At 44.8% G+C, this 12,843-nt stretch overlaps 1 protein-coding gene across 2 annotated transcripts in view; it reads left to right on the top strand.

The window, feature by feature from the left end:
• The window catches only part of Ubox5 (U-box domain containing 5), a 41,488-nt gene that overhangs the window by 23,543 nt on the left and 5,102 nt on the right, over window positions 1-12,843 (top strand). The window contains 4 exon segments of one of the 2 annotated variants that reach the window (NM_001033997.1): window positions 4,039-4,209; window positions 6,045-6,139; window positions 7,776-8,973; window positions 11,660-11,818. In NM_001033997.1, coding sequence (NP_001029169.1) covers window positions 6,086-6,139; window positions 7,776-8,973; window positions 11,660-11,818 — 1,411 coding nt within the window. In that variant the 5' untranslated portion in view covers window positions 4,039-4,209; window positions 6,045-6,085. 2 annotated transcript variants of the gene reach the window in all.

Raw genomic sequence — 12,843 nt, 5'->3', positions numbered from 1 at the left:
ACCTTCAAGCCTTGCTGTTTTGTTTGTTTGCTTGACACAGGGTCTTACTATATAACCATGGCTGTCCTAGAACTCATCTGTAGACCAGGCTGTCCTCGAACTCACAGAGAACCACCTGCTTCTGCCTCCCAAGTGCTAGGATTAAATGCACATACCACTGTCGCGCCTGGCTCTTTTTCAGTTTTTACTAGTTCTTTGAGAATTCTATTCAGTGTTCTGACCATATTCCCTCCTCTTCTTTTTCTCTTTTTCCGGGGTATATGCATATAGGTGAGACAAGATCTCAGTATGTAGCCCCAGCTGGCCAAAGATGTTCACTGCCCAAGAATTATATTTTTGTTTATTTGTTTTTAACAAGTAAACATTAGACTGCAGAGTTTCATTGTCTGGGCTAACCTCAGTCTCACTGATTGCCAAGTTCTAACCTCGAACTACTTACTGATCCGTCTATCCCGACCTTCTAAGTGCTGGAATTACCACTATCCCCTACTTGGCCAGAGGTTTGTTATTTTTAAATCCAGAGCCACAACAAGAAATTTGTTTTGTTTGGCAAGTATCTGTATTAACTATATTTGCACAGATTTGAGGCACATTATGACATCATAACCATTTTCTAGGATTTTGTTTTTTTCTTCCAGTTATCTTTACTTTTTTAAACATGGGGGCAGGGTTTGCACACATGCCATGGTGCATGTGTGGAAATCAGAGGACAACTTATAGAAGGTATCTTCTTGGATGATTTGGGTCACAGGGATTGAACTCAAGTCTCAGGCTTCCACTGCCATCTGACTTCAAGCACTTTCTTTGAGCAGCCAATTACTTTGGCTGTGATCTGAGATCCCCAATTTTTACCTTGTCACCACATTTGGAAAAGGAGTCTAGGTTTGTAAGCATTTTACGGACAGAATTTACAGTGACTTTAGGTTGAATGGCGTTTTCTTGGCAGGGCTAGAAAGCTGCGTCCCCAGGCTTTGTCTTTTCTTTATGTTGAGCCCCACCTGCTTCTCTCCTGGGTAAAGCATTAAGGACAGGAGGGAGGCTCTTGACCTTGAAAGATCAGTGTGCTGAAACTAGGCAGGCAGCTAATGAAGATGTACCCACTAAGGCAGAGGCAGGTGGATCTCGAGTTTGAGGCCAGCCTGGTCTACAAAGTTCCAAGACAGCCAGGGTTACACAGAGAAACCCTGTCATGAAAAGACAAAATAAAACAATTGTGCTGCCTTTCCTGGGAGGTGCCTGCTACAGTGCATGTGTGAGGGTCTCTGCTTCTACCCTGTGCTCCTCAGGCTTGGCAGAAAGTAAGTGCCTGTCTTTATCCACTGAGCATCTCACAGGCATCTTTTTTTTTTTTTTTCATTTCTTCCAAAGAGGTGTTTTCTGATGAGAATAAATAAGGACAGATATTCTGTTACAGAGATCTGAAAGTTCTAGCTAATATACTAAAACAAAAGACAATAAGAAGTATCATTTCAGAAAGCTTACTGTTACTGATATAAAATCCAAGAAAACCAACCCAACATCTATTAAAGTCAGTGAGTTCAAGCCTAAAGTCAGTAGTAGATTGCTTAATATGCATAAAGCTCAACTAGCACCACCAAAACAAAAATCCAAAAATAAACAAGCATTGCATGTAAAGGTCCCGAGATGTGCATTTTCCTATTTGTAGAATTAACTGGCTCAAAAATTAATGCGAGTCAGTATGTCAGTACATGCCTGTAACTTTAGCACTAGGGAGATGGAGACTGAAGGATCAGTTAACCTCGGTTGTGTCATAAGTTCAAAGCTAGCCTAGGGTTCTTGCCAACCTGCTTCAAACAATAACAAAAATTAATGTAATAAGAAAATCTAATTTATTATTCATTGAAATCTTTAAAAAAACATGTAGATTTCATTTGAAAATGTAAACTGAAGTAAGACTAAGGGAAAGGAAGACAAATCTAATCAGCCTGTCGGTCTCAGGACTGCTGGGGCAGCGCCATGGGTAACCCCAGCGTTTGGAAATTGGAGGCAGGAGGATCAGGAGTCAGGTGTACCTTCGCTGTGTAGTGATCTTGTGGCCGACAACAAAATTAGATTATTTACTATTGAATTGTGCTTTACTCATCTTATTTGAAAATGATTTCACAGCAACTTTATGACATAAATATTTTAGACGAATAAACTTAAGTGCTAGACTAGAGATTTTTATTACCTCTTGCTTGCTCACTCTTTCTTTCCCCCTTCCTTCCTTCCTTCCTTCCTTCCTTCCTTCCTTCCTTCCTTCCTTTCTTTTTATGTTTTTTGAGGCATGGTCTCCCTACATAGACAGTACTTGCTGCCTTGGAACTCAGAGATCTGCTTGCCTCTGCCTCTAGTTCTGAGATCAAAGGCCTGGGCCACTATCACCATATGTGGTGGTTTATTTCCCATTTATAGCAGCAGACGCAGAGAATCCTGGTTGTGCCTTAATGACATCAAGCTGCTTGGGAGAAATACTGATTTTAATATTGAGAACAAAGGGAAAATTTCTCATGGGTCTCAAAAGGCATTCCAGGTAGAGTAGAGAATAATCATTTTAACAACTTAGGAAAGCTGCAGCATCCCACCTTACAGACTGGTCTCTAACAGAACAGTTAGGTGTGTGCATGTGTGCTGTATGGCAAGGAGCACAGCCTTGACAGTGGCTGGTCTGTCTGAGGACAGGGCAGGACACTATCTGGACGGAGAGTCAGCGTGAGAAAAGAGACATCTTAGAAGTGTTGTGGTGTGAGCTAATGTGCTGTCCCACCTCGTCCCACTGTGCTGGTTAGTTTTTGGTCAACTTCACACAAGCCAGAGTAATCTGGAAAGAGAGGAGACCTTCACTTGGGAAAAAAACTGGGGGCTGGGGAAATGGCTCAGTACCAGCTGCTCTTCCAGAGAACCTACCATATGGCAGGTTGTAACCATCTATAACTCCAGTCTCAGGGGCTCTGACATACCTTCTGGCTTTCATAGGCATCAGACATGCATGCATGCATACATACATACATACATACATACATACATACATACATACATACATTCATATACACACACACAGTTATGCATATAGGCAAAACAAAACAAAAACTATCTTTAGCCAGTTGTGGTAGCACACACCTTTAATCCCAGCACTGAAAGGCAAAGGCAGGCAGATCTCTGTGAACTCTAGGCTAGTCTGGTCTACACAGGGAGTTCCAGAACAGCCTTCATAGAGAGACCTTGTCTCAAAAAACAAAAACAAAATAAGCCTCCATCGGGTCTGTGGATCATTTTCTTGACTGATAATTATGTGAGAGGGTGTAGCCCACTGTGGACAGTACCAGCCCTGGGCATGTTGTCTTAGAGGATATAATAAATGTTAGGAGAGTAAGCCCTAAAGAGAACTCTAGGAAGCTACATTATGCTGTGGTCTCAGCTTCAGTTCCTGCCTCTGGGTTGCTGCTTAGTTTCTGCCCTGACTTCTCACAGTGTGGAAGTAAAGACAAATAAACTTTTCTCCAACAACAAAACACACACTAATAAAGTGTCCTAGTCACTGGTCTATTGCAGGGGGTGGGAGGCTCATCTGTGGTCATCACAGAAGGGAGCATGGCAGTGAAGTAGCTAAGAGTTCACATCTGATGTTCAAGTTATAGGCAGAGAGGTAGAGACAGACTGGGCCTGGTGTCAGCTTTTGAAACCTCCAAGGCCACACCTAATTTTTCCTAAACAGTTCCAATAACTGGGGACCAATCGTTCAAACATATGAATGAGCCCTTGGGAGCCATTCTCATTCAAACCACTATATATAGTAACTAAATTATATTTTTTAAATTTCCTAGTGCTGGGAATTGAACCTAGAGTTTTACAAATACTAGTCAATCTCTCTAATACTGAACTATATTTCCAGCCCTATTTTGTATTTTTTAAAGTTATTTGTGGTGCTTTGGATTGAATCCAGAGTCCCACTCATGCTAGCTAGGCAAATGTTCTACCCATGCGTTATACCTGCAGCACTAAAGTTGTATTAATGTGTTTCACTTGTTTTGCTTCCAGGTGAGGATCCCATCTACTCTTCTGAGAAAGCTATCGGGTAGTAGTATGGGATAGGACCTGCCGCAGTCCCCAAAGATACCAGATGGAAGGCAAGAAATGACGCTGAGGCTGATGACAAAGGTAATTTAATGCAGATGAAGTGAATAGTCTCTATGTATTCCTTTCAACTCAGTAAGTGCTTGGTGGGAGTTGTCTGTGTCTGCCTGTTCTAGGCTCCCATGCTTCAGTAATATACTCATGGAATTGGCCACCACTGATCAAGTTGGAGCAGGTTTATGAGCTGAGGGAGACTTTTGATGAGAAGGGCCTTACACGGGTCTAAAAAGGCACTGACAATGGGCAGACCCAGTAAGGTTTTCCTTGAGACTCGATGTGAGATGTTGGAAAGGGTAATTAAGACTGCCTGGGGGGCTGGGGATTTGGCTCAGTGGTAGAGCGCTTGCCTAGCAAGCGCAAGGCCTTGGGTTCGGTCCCCAGCTCCGAAAAAAAAAAAAAGAAAAAAAAAAAAGAAAAAAAAAAAAAAAGACTGCCCTGGTTTGGGGACTAGGGGTGTAGCTCATTTGGTAGAATGCTTGCCTGGCATGTAGGAGATCCTTGATTTAACCTTCATTATCACATAAACTGAGTGTGGTGGCGAGTACCTCTTAGAAAGTAGAGGTAGGAGGAGCCTGGGCTCTTAGAGACCTTATCTCAAACACATAAAACAAACAAAAAAGGACTTCCACATTTTTATATCATACACTGACCTTCAATTTTATGTGTATGGTTTTCTTGCCCGAATGGTATGTCTTTGTACCACGTGCATGTTTGGTGCCCAAAGAGGCCAGAAGAAGGCATCAGATTGAGTTGCAGTTGGTTGAAAGCCATCATGTGGGTACTAGGAATGAGAGAACCAGCTCCTGCCAAGTTGTCCTGTCTTTCCCTCACATACTGTGGCATACATGAGCCACACATGTACACACATAGTACATACATACATACATACATACATACATACATACATACACACATAAATGTAATTTACAAAAGTTCTTTACGTGACAGACTCTGGTGACCTGAGTTAAATGCCTGGAACTGATGTAAAGGTAAAAGGAGAAAAGGGCTGTCCTGGGTGGTCCTCCAACCTCCACATGCCTGTGGCACACGTGACCTCACACACACCATATGCATACATACACAGTAACAACTGTTAAAAGTGAAGTTAGAAAAGGGAATCTGGTATACGTAGATAAATGGGCATATGTGCCATGCTCAGAAGGCTCTCATGCCATGAGGGTGCCTCAGCCGTTACACGGATTCTATAAGCCAAGAAAAGTACCACAGCCTTCTCAAAGATAGTTTGACTCTTGCAGGTGCTTTGTTTAAGGAAACAATTACACTGACAAGGGTCAAGAGTACCTAGTACTGCTGTGATTGTTTTCTGTGACCCTGTCCGTTCAAACTGCACCCCACCTTCATTTTATTGTGTTCTGTTGCTTGTATCTGTCTCCTTTGATGGGAACACGCTGTAGAACTGACATGTTTTGCCATCCGCTAGAAGCCTGTCAGCCTTTGCCAACCTGTAGAACTTACTTTAGAAATTTACCTTCTCAAGTTTGGAGACACGGATCAGCAGTTAAAGGGACATGGGTTTAATTATCAGCACCTACATGGTGGCTCGAAACCTGTGACTCTAGTCTAGTACTTGAAGCTTTTCCTGATACCCCTGGTGCACAGACATACACTCAGGCACGCACATACACACACACACACACACACACACACACACACACACACACACACACAAGTTTTGGGTTTTTTGTTTGTTTTTAAAGAAAATTCCCTTCTTAGCTTTTCAGTGAGTAATTCTCCCAGCGTCAGTAGGACACAGGGAGGTGGTATAGACTGCAGGAATGTACCAGAAGTTCTGCAACTGCCTATTTGCTCTTCTCCTAGATTCGACTCCTGACAGTTTAAAACTGAATTTTAATGTGTCTGGCTAATATTAAGTTTCGCTTTTTTAAAAGGCTGTTTCTGATGCTCGGAAGCTGTTCTTTCATCCACAAAGATGGTAATAAATCTTTGCCTCCCTCAGTTCAGACCAAGAATTCACTGCAACAAGGTAAGCCAGACAAATACATAAAATATAAAATATAATATATTCCTTAGACTTTTCCCCATTTCCTGGCTTGTGTGCTCTCCCCCGTAGATCCCACTACACGGCATCCAGGCAGGTATTGACAGTCCCCAAGAGTCTCCGCACTGTCACTCTGTGACTCGTCTGTGAAGACCATTCAGTCACGCCCTTTCCTCTGGGCTGAGTAATGTCATGTTGGCACACAGCAGAATTAATGACTCAGGAGCACTCTTCCCTCCCTCCTGCCTCCCTTTCCCCTTTCCTCTCTGTTTTTGTTGTTTTGTTGTTCTTGACTTGTTTTTGTTTTGTTTTAAGATTCATTTGCTTTTTCCAGGTGTTGTGGTGCATACCTTTAATCTTAGCAAGAGGGAGACAGAAAGGCAGGAGAATCTCTGAGTTCTAGGCCAGCCAGGTGCTGGAAACTGAACCTGGGCTCTGTCTGAAAGAACCACAAGTGCTCTTAACCACTAGATAATCCTCCAGACCTGGTTTTTGGTTTTTGGTTTTTATGACAGAGGCTCATGCTGACCTGCAGAGCCCAGGCTCACCTATAAATCACTATGTAACCAAGGATGACTTTAACTGGTCCTTCTTCCTCACCCTCCCCAGTGTGGGACTCACCAGTGTGAACCACCACACACTGTATCATGTAGTGTAGTTTTTGGTTGTTTTTGCTTGTTTGAGTCAAGGACTTGATGTAACCTTGGCTGCTCTCTGATTTGCCATGTTGCATAAGATGATTTTGAGCTGAGTAGTGGTGGTGTTTATGCCTTTAATCCCATAAACACAGCACTATGGAGGCAGAGGCAGGCAGATCTCTTGAGTTTTTTATGGCTAGCCTAGGCTACAGAATGAGTTCCAGGACAGCCAGGACTACACAGAGAAAGAAGGTAAAGGGACAAAAGATCTTGAATTCCTGGTCATCCTGCTTTATCAAGAGCTGGATTATGAATATGTACCGTGATGTCTTGCTCTGTGCTCATATTTTTAATAATGGGGGTGGTGCTCAGGGATATTTACCTTCAGGCTTTGACATGATATTATTGAATGACTCAAAAACTTGAGATTCCTAGGAAGCGCAAGGCCCTGGGTTCGGTCCCCAGCTCCGAAAAAAAGAACCAAAAAAAAAAAAAAAAAAACAAAAAACTTGAGATAATTCAGTTTAACTGATAAAATTTAAAATTTAAGAATTTAAAGTTTTCTTTAAAATCAAGTTTTGCAGGGCTGGAAAGACGGCTCAGTAGTTAAAGAGTGCTAACCATTCTTCCAGGGGACCCAGATGAGTTTTTAGCACACACATGGAGACTCAAAACCATCTGGGACTTAAGTTCCAGGGGATCTGACACCCTTTCTGGTCTCTGTGGGTATGCATGCATGTAGTGCATAAACTTTCTTTTTTTTTTTTTTTGGTTCTTTTTTTTCGGAGCTGGGGACCGAACCCAGGGCCTTGCGCTTCCTAGGTAAGCGCTCTACCACTGAGCTAAATCCCCAGCCCCGTGCATAAACTTTCAAGCAGAGAAAATACCAATATGCATAAGAATGTATTTTTGTAAGTGACAAGTTTTGAAAGCCAGTTGTCTTCATTTGGATCAGTGTGTCTCCTGTTTGTCTTTATATCTAGGTGTCAGCTGATGGTTATGAAGTAGAAAATCTCATCTCTGAAGACCTCATAAAGAGAAGCCATGGCTTTAGGACAGAATATTTCATTAGACCTCCAATCTACGTGACAGTTTCCTTTCCCTTTAATGTGGAGATCTGTAGGGTTAACATAGATCTCACAGCTGGGGGATGTCAGAATGTCACTGGCCTGGAATTATATACTTCTGCCTTATCTAGCAGAGCCCCTCAGGATGCACAGGACTGCTGGACTACAGGTCTGAGCGAGACATCTGTCCCAGACAAGGAGGCCTTCACCTTGGTAGGCAAAGTCTTACTGAAAAACCAGAACCATGTAGTGTTCAGTCACAGGGGCTTCAAGGCCAGGCCACCTTTCAGTCCAATGGAAGTCACACTCCTCTCTCCTGCTGTTGTAGCGCAGGATCTCTGGAATAAAGGGGCTTTTTCCCTCAGCCATGTGGCCCACCTCAAGATCGGCATCACCCATGTGACAGGCAGTGGCATCTCTTGCATCAAGCGTTTAGAGGTGTGGGGTCAGCCAGCCAGGACCTGCTCTCAGGAGGTGATAAATAGCATCTTGTCGACAGCCTCAGAAAGCCCTTCTCAGGACTTGGGTCTGCACACTCCAGCCTTGCCCATGGAGAGTGACTATGACCCTGGGGGTCAATCTGAGGGCCAGCAGTCTCCCTGTACCTTACAGGACATGTCTGAGGTCGTTCAAGACGTGCCAGAGGAGTTCCTGGATCCTATCACCCTGGAGATCATGCCGTGCCCCATGCTTCTGCCCTCGGGCAAGGTCATTGACCAGAGCACTCTGGAGAAGTGTAACCTCAGTGAAGCTGCTTGGGGCCGAGTGCCCAGTGACCCTTTCACAGGGTTAGCCTTTACTCCACAGTCCCAGCCCCTACCTCATCCTTCCTTAAAGGCCCAGATCGACCGTTTCCTACTCCAACACTCTATTTCAGGCTGCCACCTGCTTGGGAGAGCACAGACTGCATCAGCAATGACCCCTTCTATCATCACTCTGCCCTCAAGGAAAAGGAAGACAGGGCAGGCTGAGCACAGCTCAGACTATAGTCTTGGCATGAAGGCTTCTTCCTCTGCCACAAGCCCTTTACTCTCACCTACTACCTCAGAGCCGACTGCCAAGAAGATGAAAGGTGCCAGCGAACTGGGCCTGACAGACATGGACTGTTCAGCAGGTAACTCACTCTTCTGTGGTCAGGGCTGTCATCCCTACCCATCCTGCAGATACAATGCCACGGTCCTCCACTTCATGTTTTACTAGTCAGATTTAGGAGGCTGAGAACCATGCCTCTTCCTTCTCATTTTTGTAGGGAAAATGAGTTTTGTTTTAAGATATATTTATTTATGTATTTTATGAGTACGAGTGTTTTGGCTGCATGCACACCTACACAGTAGAAGACGGCATCAGATCCCATTAAATATAGTTGTGAGCTACCATGTTGGTTCTGGGAACTGAGCCCAAGACTTCTGGAAGAGCAGCCAGTGTTCTAAACCTTTGAGCCATCTCTCCGGCCCCAAGACATCTCAGTTTTGTCTTCAGCCCATAGATAACCTGGAAGCCCCAAAGGAATACATGTGTTGTCTTATTATTCTGAGGTTTCTTTATTGTTGTTGTTTGTTTGTTTGTTTGGAAAGAAGGCTCTGCCCTGTAGCTCAGGCTGAAGCTCACTGTAGTCCTGACTGTGTTGAACTGTGTAGTCCTGACTGTGTTGAACTGTGTAGTCCTGACTGTGTTGAACTGTGTAGTCCTGACTGTGTTGAACTGTGTAGTCCTGACTGTGTTAACTGTGTAGTCCTGACTGTGTTAACTGTGTAGTCCTGACTGTGTTAACTGTGTAGTCCTGACTCTGTTGAACTGTGTAGTCCTGACTCAGTTGAACTGTGTAGTCCTGACTGTGTTAACTGTGTAGTCCTGACTGTGTTAACTGTGTTGAGGCTCCTGTCAAGACCCCATACCTGACTGATTCTGAGTTTTGTTACCATGTTTTGTGATCGATTGTCTTAATGGTGAACTTGCCTGCTTTGTTATCCCTTTGTGCTCTGGAAAGAGCGATGCTTTTCTCTGCCTTGAATCCTCCATTCAAACCTGCTGGGAGGAGAAATACAGATTCCTTAAAGCAGACCATGTCCTCTTTTCTGGAACTGTCTATATTTCTTGTGTCTGGATGCCTTTGGGGTACTATGTCTTGTCTTCCCAGAGGAGATGGGTGGAAGTGCATTGTGCTTCCCCCTGCCTCACTTATCCATGAGGAGACCTAACAACAAGAAAGTGGAAAAGTGTGAGGTTGGAGAACTGACTCTCAGGAAGAAAACATGGTTGGTAAATGTGAGAGTGAGCTGTATTGTAGCAGAGTATGAGATTTTAGCTGCTTGGCTTCCTGCCTCTTCTTGCTGACATCACAGGGGCTTCTGGGATCAGCATCCCCACCACTACGTGAACAGAGCAGCCCTGGCTTGCTTTGGAAATGTCTGGCAAACCATGTCACTTTTTAAGACGACAAAACAAAACTTTTATTTGGTTGGTTAGTTTGTTGGTTGAGTTTTGGCTTTGAGACAGGGTTTCTCTGTGTAACTCTGGCTGTCCTGGAACTTGTTCTGTAGACCAGGTTTACTTTAGACTTGGAGATCCACTGCCTCCTGGGTGCTGGGATTAAAGATGTGCAGCAGTGCTGCCCCTCTTGAGAGTTTGAAGATTACTTCTTTCTTTTAAGCTAGGTCTTGTGCAACCCAAGCTGGCCTGGAACTCTGTATTGCTAGGATGCCTTTGTATCACTCCAATCCTCCTCCCTCCACCTCCCAAGTACTAGGATCAGGGGCATGTGCTACCATAGAGGGTAAAACACATGCTCCTCCTTTCATCAGTCTGCTGGCTGCAAGTTAGAGTCCTTACAATTTTTTCTTAGCTACTTTCCACTTTTTAAAAGGTTTTATACATTTTATTATTACTGTTATTATTGGTGTTATTCTGTGTGTACTCATGTGTCATGCACATGTGTGTAGGCCAAAGCACAGCTTTCAGGGTTAGTTATTCTCTTCCTCTGTGGGTTCTGAAGATTGAACTTGGGTTGTGAGGACTACAGCTAGCGAGCTCAAGGCATCTGCCTTTCTCTCCTCCTCAGCGCCCGGGTTGAGGTGGTTCCACTGCACCTGGGGTTTGGCACAGATTCTGGGCAGTGAACTCAGGTCCGCATGCTTTTGCCCTAAGTACTTTACTGACAGCCAATTCCCCAGCACTTGAGCCTTTTGTTTTTTAAATAAGAAAGGTATGGTAGCAAAGGCTTGTGATTCCAGCATTTGAACTTGAGAGTAGGAGGCTGAAGAGTGAACATGAGTCTGAGGCCATCTTAAGCTGCGTAGTGAGAACTTTATCTCAGAAAGCCAAGAGGAAAACAGGAGAGAAGTCAGCTGAGGCAGAGGATAGAGTGTGATAGGGCTGTCCAGAGCTGCTCTCTGCTTGTCTCGTCGTTTCCTTGGGCTTTGGGGTGTATAGCTGAGCGAGTGGTAGAGTGACTGTCTAGAAGGCACAAGTTTCTAGGCACAAGAGGCTCCACCCCCTCACCCCCCAAACACACACACAAAATAAATGAGGGAAGAAAGGAGGTAGGTGCAGTTCTGTTTGAAACCTCAAGATGGCTCTCTCCTGCACAGCACTTTGGGGAGCTGCGAGAGAAGCCCCGAGCTTTTGCATCAGAGATGGAAAGGAGTTGTCAAGCTCCCAGGGCTTGACTCCCTTGTTCTGTCATTACCATCCTGGGGACATTGTCTGAACTTGGAAGGGTCATTTTCTGCCTCCAAGGACTTGTGGCAATTTCTCTTTTGCTGAGTCTTCCTGGATATTATGGCGTGTGTATCTCTCAACAGGTCCCGTGTCCCATGAGCAGAAGCTGTCGCAAAGTCTGGAAATTGCCCTGACTTCCACCCTTGGCTCCATGCCTTCCTTCACTGCCCGGCTCACCAAGGGGCAGCTCCAGCTGGGCACAAGAGGGAGCAGTGCTTGCAGGAGGCCAGCCACCAGCTCCGGTAATCCTCAGGGCCTCTAGCATCTGCCTGTGAACGGTGCTAGACCTAGTCTTTTCAGGGTCTGTGGGCCTGCATAGCCAGTTCCCGGTCTCTCTTGTCTTCTCCACAAGGAGGTGAAGGGCTGCCTCGGACTCATCATGGACAAGCCCTTTAGTTAGCCCTGTCATTCTGTGCACTCTGGCCTGGCCATCTTTGCTACAGGTTTTTGTTTGGATTATTTTGACATGGGATCTTTGCTAGTCTTGAACTTTCCAGTTCCCTAGTGCTGGGATTACAGAGGTGCCCACCACCCCTGGCTGCACTGGTCTGCATAGTTCTCTCCTGGGACACGGATGCTCCTTTTCTGTTTCCTAACCTCATCTGATGTCTGGGTATTGTATGTACATGTGAGGAAAGGTTGAGGTCTCAGATGTCATCGTCCATTATACTGGACAAGCACAGCAGTAATTCCTGAGAAACAGCCTTCCCTGCCCCTCAAAACATAATAACCTAGGGTTGTATTGTACTTGTGTGGTAGATACAAAGTGAGGAACTGACTGGGTTTCTTTTCCTCTTTTTTCATTTGTTTTATTTTATGTGTCTGAATGTTTTAGCTATGTGTATGTCTGTGCACCATGTCCGTGCCAGGTAGAGTTCCAAAGAAAGTTCAACAAATCCTGGAACTGGAGTTACAGGTAGTTGTGAGCCACCATGTAGGTGCTGGGAACGAAACCCAGGTCCTTTGCAAGAACAGCCAGTGATGTCAATCACTGAGCCATCTCTCCAGTCGTCTGTCCCTCCCCTATGACCTTTTAAACCAAGGACAAGGTGGAGCTATGAGGCTGATGGGCAAGCACTTGACTCTCCTGCTGACACAAAGCCTGTCCCTCCTTTTGTCCTCTGGGTCTCCATTTCACTCCTGCCCATGCTGGCTGTTTCTTCATATTTCCCAGAACGTGTCTTTCAAAGTGCCCAGTAGAATGCAGCTCAGCGTCCAGGGATGTGATTGGCCAGCCTTTCCTGCCTTCAGTCCTTTCTTCTCACTT

Source organism: Rattus norvegicus, chromosome 3 (genome assembly GCF_021556685.1).
Source record: "Rattus norvegicus strain SHRSP/BbbUtx chromosome 3, alternate assembly SHRSP_T2T, whole genome shotgun sequence".
In the NCBI taxonomy this organism is placed as follows: domain Eukaryota; kingdom Metazoa; phylum Chordata; class Mammalia; order Rodentia; family Muridae; genus Rattus; species Rattus norvegicus.
The sequence above is the reverse complement of the archived record's forward strand: the minus strand, read 5'-3'. Positions and strand labels throughout refer to the sequence as shown.